Source organism: Hesperophylax consimilis, chromosome 3 (genome assembly GCF_061612785.1).
Source record: "Hesperophylax consimilis isolate HC1 chromosome 3, BYU_Hcon_1.0, whole genome shotgun sequence".
NCBI classification, from domain to species: domain Eukaryota; kingdom Metazoa; phylum Arthropoda; class Insecta; order Trichoptera; family Limnephilidae; genus Hesperophylax; species Hesperophylax consimilis.
Genome location: NC_142838.1, coordinates 27,572,352 through 27,585,547, shown reverse-complemented (window position 1 = coordinate 27,585,547; position 13,196 = coordinate 27,572,352). Strand labels below are relative to the sequence as shown.

Sequence of the window (13,196 nt, the reverse complement as noted above, 5' to 3'; positions counted from 1 at the left end):
GTTGTACAAACAATATAAAAAATATTTGTTTACCATTTTTCTCAACAACGTCTCCGCCATATTCCGGGAAGGTAACTCGGGCTTTATTCTGGAAGTTGATATTGGACAAGGCGCCATCTACCGGGTTGCTGTAAGAAGCGGTGTAATGTCCTTCGTCATCAGTGCTCGAGTCACTGTTATGTAAAGAACGAACTTCTTTCTGTAAATAATTAAAATGAGCCAAATTAAAAAACAAATTTATTTAACATATTTTGAAAGTTATACCTAATGAAAGGCAAGATAGAGGGTCGCAGAGGGCCTGGTAGGAGACAAATGTCTTGGCTGCGAAATATACGAGAGTGGACCGGCATTAGAAGTGTGGAGGAGCTATTCCGGGCAGCGCAAGACAAAGAGACATTTTCAAGAGTGATCGCCAACGTCGGGGGGACCTGATACGGCACATAAAGAAGAAGATACCTAATGTAATGTATAATTGCAGAAGAAGATAATACTGTTTTGCACAACACTATTACACGTACACTGGAGTGGTGTGGTTTAATCAACTAACGACAGAGATGAGATTAGAACCGGACTATAATAAATTTAAAAATAAAATAAACTTCACTACCTTAAATAATTTAGCGAATTAGAATGACGATGACATTTCACTATATTATTATTTTATATATTATTGTATAAAAAAATAAATCTCTTCATTTTATATGTTTTTATGAATTTTTTTATTCTATTTACATATGTTTTTTTTTTTTTTTTTTTTTTTTAGTTTTTTTTATTAGTAAAAAAAAAATACACGAATTACATAATATAACAATTACATAATATAATTACACAATATAGTAGGTTATTAATTACATAATATAAGTATTCGATGTACCCCCATAAATAAGCAGGGCTTGTGTGTATGGGGGTGTTGTTATATTTGTTTATATTTGTTAAGTTTATATGTTAAGTTTTTATTTTTTTCCCTTTAGGTACACACGAGTTTTAGACTCTTGTAAAGGTAAACAAGTAAATTTTTATTTGAAATATGTTCTAAGTATGTAAATTTAAATAATTATACTGTATTTTATAAAAAAAATATTAATAAATCTAAACGAAACATGAAACAGAACTTGACACAGAAAAATAGAATCATAACGGTCAGAACTAGGAATCTAACCGAGGATCTCCTGTCTTACCAGGATAGGCGTCAAACCACTCGTCCATTTGTCAAAAATATTAGTTACAAGATGATATTGTAATTCTGAATTTGAAATATTACGTTTAATAAATAAGTCCCAATGTTCCAGTGGTTTAAGAAGCATGTCCCGATAAGACGAGAGATCGTGGGTTTGATTCTTAGTTGTGACTATTATCTTTTTTATTTTTCTGTGTCATGTTTTGTTTCATTTTTCGTTTAGATTTATTAGTATTATCTTCTTCAGCAATGATATCTTGTATTTTCTTCATTTGAAAATTTCGTAAGAAAATGAAAATCAGCATATTACATCAGAGATAAGGTAAAATTTACTTAAATTCGGGCACACTATAGACACGCCCTGAACATTATTTTTATCTTCAGTTTTTGAATGTATCATTAAATTGGCTGTCTAAGACAATAATATAAGTAAGCATACTCTCAGAATCGCCTTGAAGAAAGAATTCCCACATAAAACGTTGCTTTAAATGGCTTTATCCGTGTTTATTATCCAGATGTAAATAGCTATTTCCCAGCATTCTTCTTTCCTTTATCATCCCCTTCTTCACAAGATTGGGGATGACATAGTCCCATTGGCTCAGGACAGTTGGAACTCTTGTGTGATATGCGCAACAAAAAAATAATAATAATACCTATAATGAAGCATTAAGCTCCAAAAAATAAAAGAAAGTCGTGACTTATTTATTACTTGTACCACCATGCGTAGGTGGGTGTTGATATTTTTCAATTAATTATTGTTATCATCTTATTGTTTATCGACAAAATGTACGATTTTGAGATTAAAAATTTACTTATCTTTGGAGATTTTGATCTGATCGGAAAACATTTTAAACAATGAGGAATAACTCAAAGGAAATTAAATAACAGTTTTCCGAATTTTTGCGCTATTTGAGACAAGCAAACGTCACAGCAAGGCAATTTGGGAGGCGGGTTTGGGTACCGCTGCCCCGGGAACCGCTTATTGGATAGACAACACCTCTGCAATAGGTTACCTCAAGTGGTTCGTTACGTTTAGTGATTTAGCAGGAGTTCATCGCGGGAGGTGTGTTCAGGAAGCGCCGGCACACCACCTGGTGTGACAAATCGGGAGAAGCTGGTTTTGGGAGACCCTTTGACCTCAACCCTAATTGGTCTCTCATCCCATCGCTTTGCACCGCAGTGGGAGGGGTATATTTCTAACTCCTGGACACCCTCCCTCCAAGATCCCCTCCACGCAAGATCCCCTCCACGCAAGATCCCCATATATGATATATTTCTGAACACTCATCGCCTTCTAACCTATGGACCTAGAAAGCCTTTGAGGTTCACGTTAGACCCCCAGCCATCAAGCAACTCACCACAGCAGTCCCGTCAGTGGCCCGACCGCTTGAATCAGAGTGCGCGTAGTCATCGTGCGAGGCCGGTTCCAGACTGGACTGTTCCGGCGAGCTGTCACGGCTGCGGGGGCGCGTGCGGCTGCGACGGCGTCCAGGGCCCGAGCCCCCGCCATCGGGGCTGGAACTGCCCGAGTGCACGCCACTGCTGCTAGCGCCCGCACTGCGCTTCAGGTCATGCTGGTAGCGATCGATCACCTGGAATTAACAAGAAGAGTGTTTAATGTGATATTCTACGCTCTCTATTACTTTTTTGCACACCACATACAAGATTTATAATTTTATTAAAGGAACCTAAATCGTATAAATACATATAATATATCATTGAAGAAGAAGATAATGAAACAGAAAAATAAAAAGATAACGGTCACAACTAGGAATTGAACCCAGGATCTCTCGTTTTATCGAGACAGGCCAAAACCTAAAACAACTCGACCATTGGGAGTATTGGGACCTATATTATTTGTCTAAAGAATGATAATAAAACTCGAATACAATAAAATATATATGAGATTTTTCAAATTTCCTGCTCCATTTTATTTTATTTTTATTTTATTTGGTACATTATTTTTTACAATTTATGTTTTCCAGTAATGTAGGCCTCACTGGGTGGCTTGCCCGTGCTGAGGCCTTCATTTTATAATATGAAAATATAATCTACATATTATTTAAAGATAAAATAATACATTTAAAAAGAAAATAATACATTTAAAAATAAAATAATACATTTAAAATTAAAAATACGAAATAAATAATAATACATTTAATAATCAGGTAGAAATGCTAAGAACTTTTTTCCATAGGAAAGCTCATAGCTCAGAAATGCACAAAATAATTTGCAAGGCCGATAGAAATATTACACCTTTAAATTTATACGATGAGAATGCCAACATTTTTATAAATCCCAACCAGGAATTATTAGATTCCTGGTCAAACAAAATTTTACACGCAAAACACTTCAATTATCTCAACCAAACGTATATTGACAAAATTTCGTCAAACAAATGGTTGAGTATTGGAGAGTTGAGCACAGAAATAGAAGGATTTATGCTTGCCATTCAGGATAGAGTCATTAATACTAAAAATTATAGAAAGCATATAATCAAAGATACAAATCAAATTGATGATTTGTGTAGAAAATGTTTGGCTTTTCCGGAAACTATAGAACATATTATATCGGGATGTTCTATATTAGCACCGTCCGAGTATACATTTAGGCACAATCAAGTTTTAAAAATAATTCACCAAAATTTGGTAATTAAACATAACTTGATTGACTGCCGTAATGCAGTACCATATTATGAATACGAACCAAATTCATTTTTAGAAAACGAATTTTATAAAATATATTATGATAAAACTATACTAACAGACCGAGCGATTAGTCATAATAGACCCGATATAGTTTTACATGACAAAATTAAAAAAATAACTTATATCATTGATGTCGCTATTCCAAATTCCTGTAATATTCAAATATCTGTTAGTGAAAAAATAAGAAAATACACAGATTTAGGACATGAAATAAAAAGAATTTGGCATTCTCAGGCTATAAAAATATTACCATTCGTTATTTCGGCTACTGGCATTATACCTAGCTCTCTAATTAAAAATTTAGGCGTATTAGATCTATCAAAAAAATTATATATAAAGATGCAAAAGTCGGTCATTTTGAATACATGTAGGATAACAAAAGATTTTTTAAATATTTATGTTGAGGGATCAGTAGGATTTATAGGCCCTGTTAGAAGTTCTACCGAGCCGAACCCTCTGATATGAAAATATCTGGAGTCGGTGAATTATTTTCCCATTTGATCTCTGGTGAATTGACGTGTTGTTCTTGTATTGTTTTGTATTTATTTTGCTTATATAATGCACTTAAATAATGTTGATTGACTAGATGATCATTTGTGTAAAAGTGAGTGGAAGGGTTAAGTTTTTCCTTTGGGAAAGATTTAACCCGGACAACTAAATCGGAAGTTAAAAAAAAATTAAAAAATAATACAATGAAAATAATTTTGTGTGTTTGTGAGTGATATGTGTTTATATTGGTTTTGTGTGTTACGTGTAGGTTTTATTTTTATTTTATGCTATGAAATTTTGGTAATATTGTCTTTTTTGTTCTTTAATCCATTTTGTAATTTTGTGTGTGAATTTATTTTTATTTTCCTCAATTTTAATTTCAAGTTTTACACTGTTGAAAGCTTTTATAGCATGGTATTGGTAGTGTCTTTGTCCAAAGCTTGAATTTACTGTCGGAGTTTATCGTTTCATTGAAAAGGAAACGCAGCAAGAATGGAAGAAGGCGTCTCTTTAATAATCCTGCCGGATGCAGGAATTTTAGGATTCTGGTAGCTGGATAGAACGAAGGCAAAAACATCGGCCTCAGCAGTAATGCCATATCTCAAAAATTAAAAACAATATTTCAGGGGTATTATATGTAAACATATTTTTAAACTATAAATACTTTTTCTAAAGGTTATAAAAACCATATTAAATGTCTTAAGTAGGTAGGCTTTTTGATTAAGAATTTATATAAAGAAACAGCGGTTCCTGGCATGCATCTGGCAGTACTTAGTCTTAACAGACAGCAGACAGCAGACAAGATACACTAGAGGAAAACAGAAGATCAGCAGAAGTGTAAACGTTTCCCGAAGACTACAAAGATTTACTTATAGATTATAGATGATCTATCACGTGTTTGTATTATTTAAATACTTGGAAACCATGCATCCATGTACAAAGTTTAGAGAAATAAATAACTTTTATTTTGTTGCACTATAGGGGAGTACTAAAAAAAAATCCTGTTTCTTTTATTGCCTATCAATGCGATCCGCTAAACAAAACAATGGCCTTTCATAAAAAAAATCCTGAACAAAGCACCTCGGAAAATACTAAATATATGGTGAAAGATTGCGAGTGTATATTATTTTTTCACGTAAATAGGGTAAATACCTACCTTCCTTTTGATAAAATAATAAACCTACACTTCGAACTTAAGTCAAATGTGATACGTAATACCTGATAAGAACCTATATTTATTTGCTAACTATGAAGGGAATTTGAGAAGCCATTAGTTATTTATTGTAGATATTTATGTCTTAAAACATATATACATAAGTCGTTCCTGAGAAGTTTAAGAAAATTTCAACATAAATACAACAACGTAACATACCTAAGGTATCTAAGTACTTTAAATCTAAAAATAAGTGAGCGAAGTTAAGGGTTTAGCTTAAAGGTACATCCTACCTTTTTACAGTTAGCCTTATAAAAAATAAGTGAAAAACATATAGTATATTAATGTGGACATTACTAAATGTAAACATACCTAAAACGCGAGTCTAAATTTAATCGGATTATGTAGGTATCTATTTCTATAAGTACCTACTGATTATGGGAAAATAATTATTTTAAATTCTATTATTATATATCTAATAATTGATAAACGTAGCTGCGCACCCAGAATCTTTGGGCATTTGCGGGGTAAGAGGGGACCAAGGGCGGGCGTTAAACTAATTCGAAGAACAACTATTTAAAGTTTCGTTCAAGATTATTTCATTAATTAATTACGTAAAAACAATTGTTTTTTTCCATATCTGTAAAAATATTGTTTATTTTTAAAGATGATCTTGGGCAATTATTTAAAATTTGTTTCATAAAATAAATTATTGAAGACAAACTAACAATTTTTTTAATTGTCTCTTATGTGGTAATGCCTTTACCTTCTACCATGGTCAATTTTGCTGGCAGATAAAAATAATAAAGCCCAGCTACACTACTCGCGAAGTTGATCGAAGTTGACCGAATACGATAGTGTGGGCACGAACTTCACTTCGCTTCGGGCAACTTCGCTTCGCTTCGCCCGACTTCCGATTGTTGTCGGTAAATGCGCCCGAGTCAAAGGACTCGAAGCGTTACTCGCGAAGTTGCACGAGTGTGTGGGCACGCACTTCGAACTTCGGCTAACTTCGTCGAAGACTTCGTCGAAGCGTCGAAGCGAGTAGTGTAGCTGACACTTTAGACTGTGAACGAATCACCAATGAAGACAGGCATTAAAGAACGATACGATTGTCACCAAATTGCCTTCGTCGTTATTCTAGTAGGTTTCAGGTGCGATGCTCATACTGAAATTCTCGAATGTTCTAGGTTGCACTGCGAATTATTCTACTAGTTTGCCGCGGTTTACAGGTATACAAATACAATTGAAAAACGTTTCTAGAAATAATATTCTAATTTCAGTGAAAATTAAAAGAGAAATTTTTTGATAATATGTTATTTATACACAAACATATGTCGTCAGACTTTTGGAATGTAATGATAAGGAATTCAATTTATTTATGCACACTTGTAGCTAGATACATAATAAATAATGATTGATTGTAGGTAACAAATATTCTTTAGGTAGATACTTACATCGATAACGCATCGGTAGCAAGCATTATCTCTAATCTCTAAATAGTATAAAATAAAATCGCTATCCGCGCCTATCTGTTTGTGCGCTTAGTTCTTCTAAAATACACAACAAATTTTGAGAAGGTTTTCACTATAATTTAGATAATTTATTCCGAAAGGTTTATATATAAAACATGCATATTATATTTGTAGAGGGTACAGTAAAGTTGATGTTTATCCTAGAATTCACAACCACAAAACTTTACTCCAAATCATTCACAACCCCGAGCAACGCTGGGTACCGTCAGTAGTAGGTAATATTTAAAAACAGGTGATGCTCACATTTTTTTTTTTTTACTTTATTTATTTTCATTTCTTCACATATACTATACATATTAATAGACAGTAAATAATAACATAATATATATTACCAAATTGTATACACAAGAAATGAAAACCCACGAAGGCACTGCCTGAGTGTGGGTAATATAAAACCATTACTACATTTCAAGTACCTAAGTATAATATATATAAGTTGAAAAAGTTTTTTTTTGTTTATAGTTATTATAAAAGTAAAGAGAAAACATTATGTACAATAGTTTATAAAGTTTCAGCAAGTGAGTTGTAGAAAGGATCAATAAATTTATATAAAAAGCGTTTCAATATCTGCGTCATTCAGCCATAATTTTACTAGTTTGTAGTGGTAGAAGGTTAAATGTACGAGGACCAATGAAACTGCTATGTGTCTGCATTAATTTAGTATTTGTTTGGGGGGTGTAAAATATATTATTTGTTCTTTTGCTCATTCTGTTTTCATTTATTTTGAAATTATTTTTGTTTTTAAATAAATATTTCATAGTTTGTAATATAAATAATTTACGAATGCTAAATAATTTAGATTCTTTGTATAATAGGTCGGTCGAGAATGTTTTATTTTTGTTATTTAATCAAATGCTTTACCTTTCGAAAACCACCGTGGCGGAGCGGTAAGATCTTCGACTCAAGGTCAAATGAATACTATCATTATTACTAGTAGTTAATAACCTACCCATATTGTATCTATACAAAAGACGATTTTCAGAATTGAAACGTTCGCGTGGCTTGAAATAGCTTTATCTATATTATTTAGTAGAAGATGTTAACATTTAGTGACTTCCAACCCTTTCCTTTCACTTTGATTTTAAACCATTGCACGAATCATTCTTTGAATCACCGTTACGTTATTTTTTGGTTCAGTAGTTCAATTGGTAGAGAAATTGCCTGGTTAGAAAATTATTCTGATTTCGTATCTCAACTCTGCCACTGTTTTTTTGGCTCACGAGAGACAGTTAAATAGATAAATATTTTTAATTTCTTTTAAACCACTATGATTTTATTAGACATTACCGGTTTCGGGAGAACCCTTTCTTCATCAGGAGAATATTAGATGGAAAAAGACTTCTTCTGAAACCGGTAGTGTCTAATAAAATTAAAGTGGTCTGAAATAAATTTATGTATTAACAATATAAATAATGGCGAGCCACAAAGTAAATGCTTTTTACAAATATATAAATACCGTTTTATTTTATTCATGTCGGTAATATTATTATCTACTAGGAGATGTAATACATCACAAAACACCAATCTAATTAATCAATTTACGTCATTTAGATATTATATAATATTTTTTTGATTGATTGTACCAAAATCAAGAAATATAGCTATTTTTAAATACCTATAATACAATATTGAATAAGTAATCGTCTCAATTCGATCCATGCTCAAAAATCCATGCCAAAAATATTTTGGTTCAACATCTCAACAATGACGAAAAAGGAAAACAACTTACATAATCATAAAACCAGAACAAAGCTAAATATACCTCGTTGTTCCCAACCCTAGTGATCGTTATTTTATACCTCCTTGTTCCCAATCCCACTGATCATTGTTTTATACCTCGTTGTTCCCAACCCTGCTGATCACTATTTTATACGACTCATACAAACAAATGGTTTTAAAAAAACAACATCGACTTAAGTTGAGAATTCACGGTTATTCATTGAAAAAAAGTTTGAATATAACTGATCCATGTTTTTTAATTGAAATGATATCCAGATAAGTAAAAAACCGAATGGTACTTGCATGAAATTTAATATCGCAAACACACCAATGTGATATTGCCAAATGTGAAATTTGATAGGAGTTTGCTATTTTCTCTAGTTCTGAGAATAAACTTGATTAGAAAAAAAACCAATCTAGATCTAGTTATTTATACTATGTATTTATTCACACCATGGAGGCTTTTACATGTATACAACGTGGTAAGCTGATCAGGAGTACAATAATGAGTGCATATTATATAGCATAATAGGCCGAGTACGGACAATATAAGCAGATACAATATTAGCTATCGTCGAGAGTTGTTGTACTTTCAAAAAATAGTTGTTCAATGAATAATATATAATAATAAGAGTACAAGATAGGTAATTAAGGTACTATGAAAGAAATATTTATTAACATTGTTGATGTTGGTAAAATAAATATGAAATGTTTATTGTTAAGCATGTTAGTATTTAGCAAACCTTTATAATGCCGGACTGAGTATTATACAGAACAAAGCTTAACATTAATTTAAGTGTTTTATGGAACATAGAAAAATTTATATAAATATAAAGTGTATATGTAAGAAAAAATAAGTTTTGTGGATTAGTTACAAATATTCTAACAAATTGATTTTTAGTTTGATCACTGAGTGGTGACGGTAAACATCGATTGAACTATAATTATTACCTAGTCTGTGTAGCCTCTGAATGGACGAAATTTATAAAAAAATAATTGCTGACTTTGGAACATATAGGAGCAGTCTGTTATTGTAATTATTATTGTTTTGCTATGTTTGCAATGACACAATTTTATTAGGACCGATTCAACATTCCGTCCTCTAAATCAATGATAAAGGATCGGTTACTAGTATTGTTTATAAGCATAATCAATCAGGCTTCAGATTGTATCCACTTCAGAGTTATTTGGCATATACATAATACCAGAGATGTGCCTTATTTCAAATAAATCCATTTCAAATGGAAATGCAAAATGCAAAATGGGTATTTTCCATTTTGCATTTTAAATGCTTTTCTAAAAACCATTTTGCATTTTAAATGCTTTTCTCAATGCATTTTCCATTTTAAATGCTTTTTTGCAACATTCTTCCTACTACCTCCACTCATCTTTTTTTCATAAGCCCCAAATATCAGTCGGTCCTCAACCTCGCTATGAGAGATAATTTACATTTGTCAAGTTGCTCCCTGGTAGGAGCCCTGACAATTGAGCGATACCATTACAAAAAATACTGATTCAAATACTGAACATGGGGCCATGACGCTGTAATATTAAATGTTAGATAGCAGTTTCTATGTTTTTACGTTTTTACGTTGGCAATATTAGTCCCGCGCAAATTTTTTGTGGTTTCATAATCTGTAGTCGCAGTGTTTTTGGATTTACCATCATGTAATATGTTTGTTCTACATTGATGTCCATTATGAAATGACAAAATTGTTTAAAAACTCTATAATTATTTTGATTGTTTGACCTGAGAAACCATTTTGCATTTTCAATGCATTTTGAAAATGGGTATTTTGCATTTTGCATTTGAAATGCTTTTCTAAAAACCATTTTGCATTTAGCATTTTCAAATGGAAAAGTTTTGACCCATTTCCATTTTGCATTTCAAATGGTTTTGGGTACCCATTTTGCACATCTCTGCATAATACCAAGTTTGCAAAAACGTTTTGAGTGTTGGCTAGCCGTAATGTGCCAAATTTAAATAACCTAAAGATGTGGGATAACCGTTGAAATGAAAGTTAAATTTATTTTGTAATATAGCGTTTTTTGTTCTTTAATCCATATCTTAATTTTGTTTGTTAAATATATTTTTTCCCTCATTTTTTGTGTTGTTTATTAGGAAAGTAGCTTTGTATTATACTAATAAGGTTGGTTAAGTGTATTATAGGTTTTAATATTTCTTTTTTTTCTTAATGCAATCTGTTGTTATCTTATCTAATCCAGGTGCAATGTTGTTTTTCAAAGTGTTAATTATTTTATAAATTTCTTCTTCATTCTGTAGTTGTTTTTATTAAAAGTTTTATAGTGTCGTCTATGTATTGATGTTTGGTCTATTTGTTCTTGTTAGTGTTTTACGTTTCTCTAAAACATTTCCTATACTTGCGAAGAAGTTATTTTAAGCCGCTGTAACCAGTTTTGATTAAACAGTATGGTTAATGTATACATATGACTCGCTCGAGTGGTTAATTTCATATTCTTTAATTTTAAAGATGATACATTATTTCAGATGAAAGATTATTGGGATTAGAAGTATTAGTACCCGTGTTGCGGATTATCCTCATTCAGTCAACATTTCAGACAACCTTACAGTGAACACAAACAGTGTAGAATATAGAGTATCATAGCAGCATTCTGTCCTGATGATGAATACAGCAAGATTGTCTGAAACGTTAACTAAAGAACGGGGAAGCGCACACTGTGCAATACCCTAAAAATCGTTCATTTTTCCAATCTTTTGGACGCGAATCAGAATACATCATTTCAATATGTCAAATATGTTTACAATGAAAAAGAAATCTCACCTTCTCCGTTGCTACTCTTTCACTTTTCTCGGCACTTTTTTCCGAATCACCGTTCATTTTAAACACTTTGTCAGCAATTAATTAGCAAGTTTAATTGTAACGATGGAAATGTTAAGTAGATGGGAAAGTGTCAATAAACTTTTGTTAGTGTAACATAACTCTCGATCTCTCGATGGATTTGCATTCACAATTTCCTCGCGATGTAAACAAGAAACGACAAAATAAGTAATTTATATGAAAATAATGTTGCCGCTTGATTTTCAATATAATTTTAATAAATAACGCTAAAATTTCGCGAAAATTCACTGATATTGGGTATTCGAGCACGCGAAAACGTTACAAAAAGTATGTTTCCGCGTTTTTTTAAACTCTGATGACAAGTCCGTGGTCTGTGTAGACCCGAGTGTCAGGTTACCCGGAGTGCACTGAACCACAAGTGCCGACAACCCTCGCTAACTCAATCCAAAGCCACGGGAAATGCTAAATCCAAGTATCCACTGCGGAGAACTATGATACAGGGCTACCTTCTGATCTTTATTATTCCTTATCGCAAATTTTCTGCAGGTACAATGAATGCGATAAGATTCCAAGAACGCCAATTAGATTAAATTGATCTTCTAACATTTTTTAATGATAACAAAAGTCATAATTGAGTAAGTATTTAAATATAAAGTAGTTGATTATACTGTAAGGCACTTGGCAGAGACACTGGGCGAATTATTGTCTTCGAAAGTAACAGTGTTGAACCATATCATTAATAATATAATACTTGAAAGTTTCAATTTTCATGTTCACAATGCAAAAATACTAACTTCCTGGGACCAGCGGGACTGCGTTATTTCCAATTCGGGGTGAGTTGTAAAATCTCTCACCTGAAGCAGAACGGTGATCTCTGCCGCCTTTCTTTTTACAAACATATTTTTTTTCTACACCAAAGGAGCCGTTTTCTGTCCGTGACGTCATTTCCACCGACTTACTCATGGACCCCATCGGAACCTTGTACATATGTACATGCTTAAACTTGAACTCTTTCTAAAGTATGTGTTTGACCCGTTTGTCACTGTTTTATTAATGTTTCTTAATTTAAACGACACCCACACGGTGTCCGGAACTCAAAGTAAATGGCCAAAAAATTCCAACTTTGGACTTACTCTAAAACGAAAACTCAAATAAAAAGTTAAACCTGTCACAAAATGGACTCCACACGGAGAAAACTTACAGATATGAAAAATATTATTGTTAATTTATTAGAAAATCTGGCCAGATTATTCGTTTTCCTGTTAAAAAAGGGACTGGAGGGCTATACGCTATAACGAATGATTTGATAAATTTCATAACAAACTGTCCGTAAAGCACGAATATGTTATGAGGAAGTCGGAACACGTAGTAGTAAGAGATTATGTTTTGTTATTGTAAATTTTTATTTATTTAATATATTGTATTGGTGATGTGCTGTGCCTGTCTCAATAGGAAATTCTGTATTGAGAGCAGGCGTAGACATAACAAAATAATATTACATTTAAAATAAGACAATCAGCATCGTACATTGGAAATACATCCTTATAAACAAGATTCAATAAAATAATTGATGTTTGATCTGTCTTAGCTGAT

General features: G+C 32.4%; 1 protein-coding gene across 1 annotated transcript in view; it reads right to left on the bottom strand.

The window, feature by feature from the left end:
• LOC149425201 (uncharacterized) overlaps positions 1 to 13,196 on the bottom strand; it is a 138,137-nt gene that overhangs the window by 8,192 nt on the left and 116,749 nt on the right. The window contains exons 6-7 of the mRNA XM_089650749.1: positions 2,536 to 2,769; positions 34 to 199 (exon numbers count right to left, since the gene is read on the bottom strand). Of these exons, the coding sequence (XP_089506875.1) occupies positions 34 to 199; positions 2,536 to 2,769 (400 nt within the window). The remainder of the gene's footprint in view (positions 1 to 33; positions 200 to 2,535; positions 2,770 to 13,196) is intronic.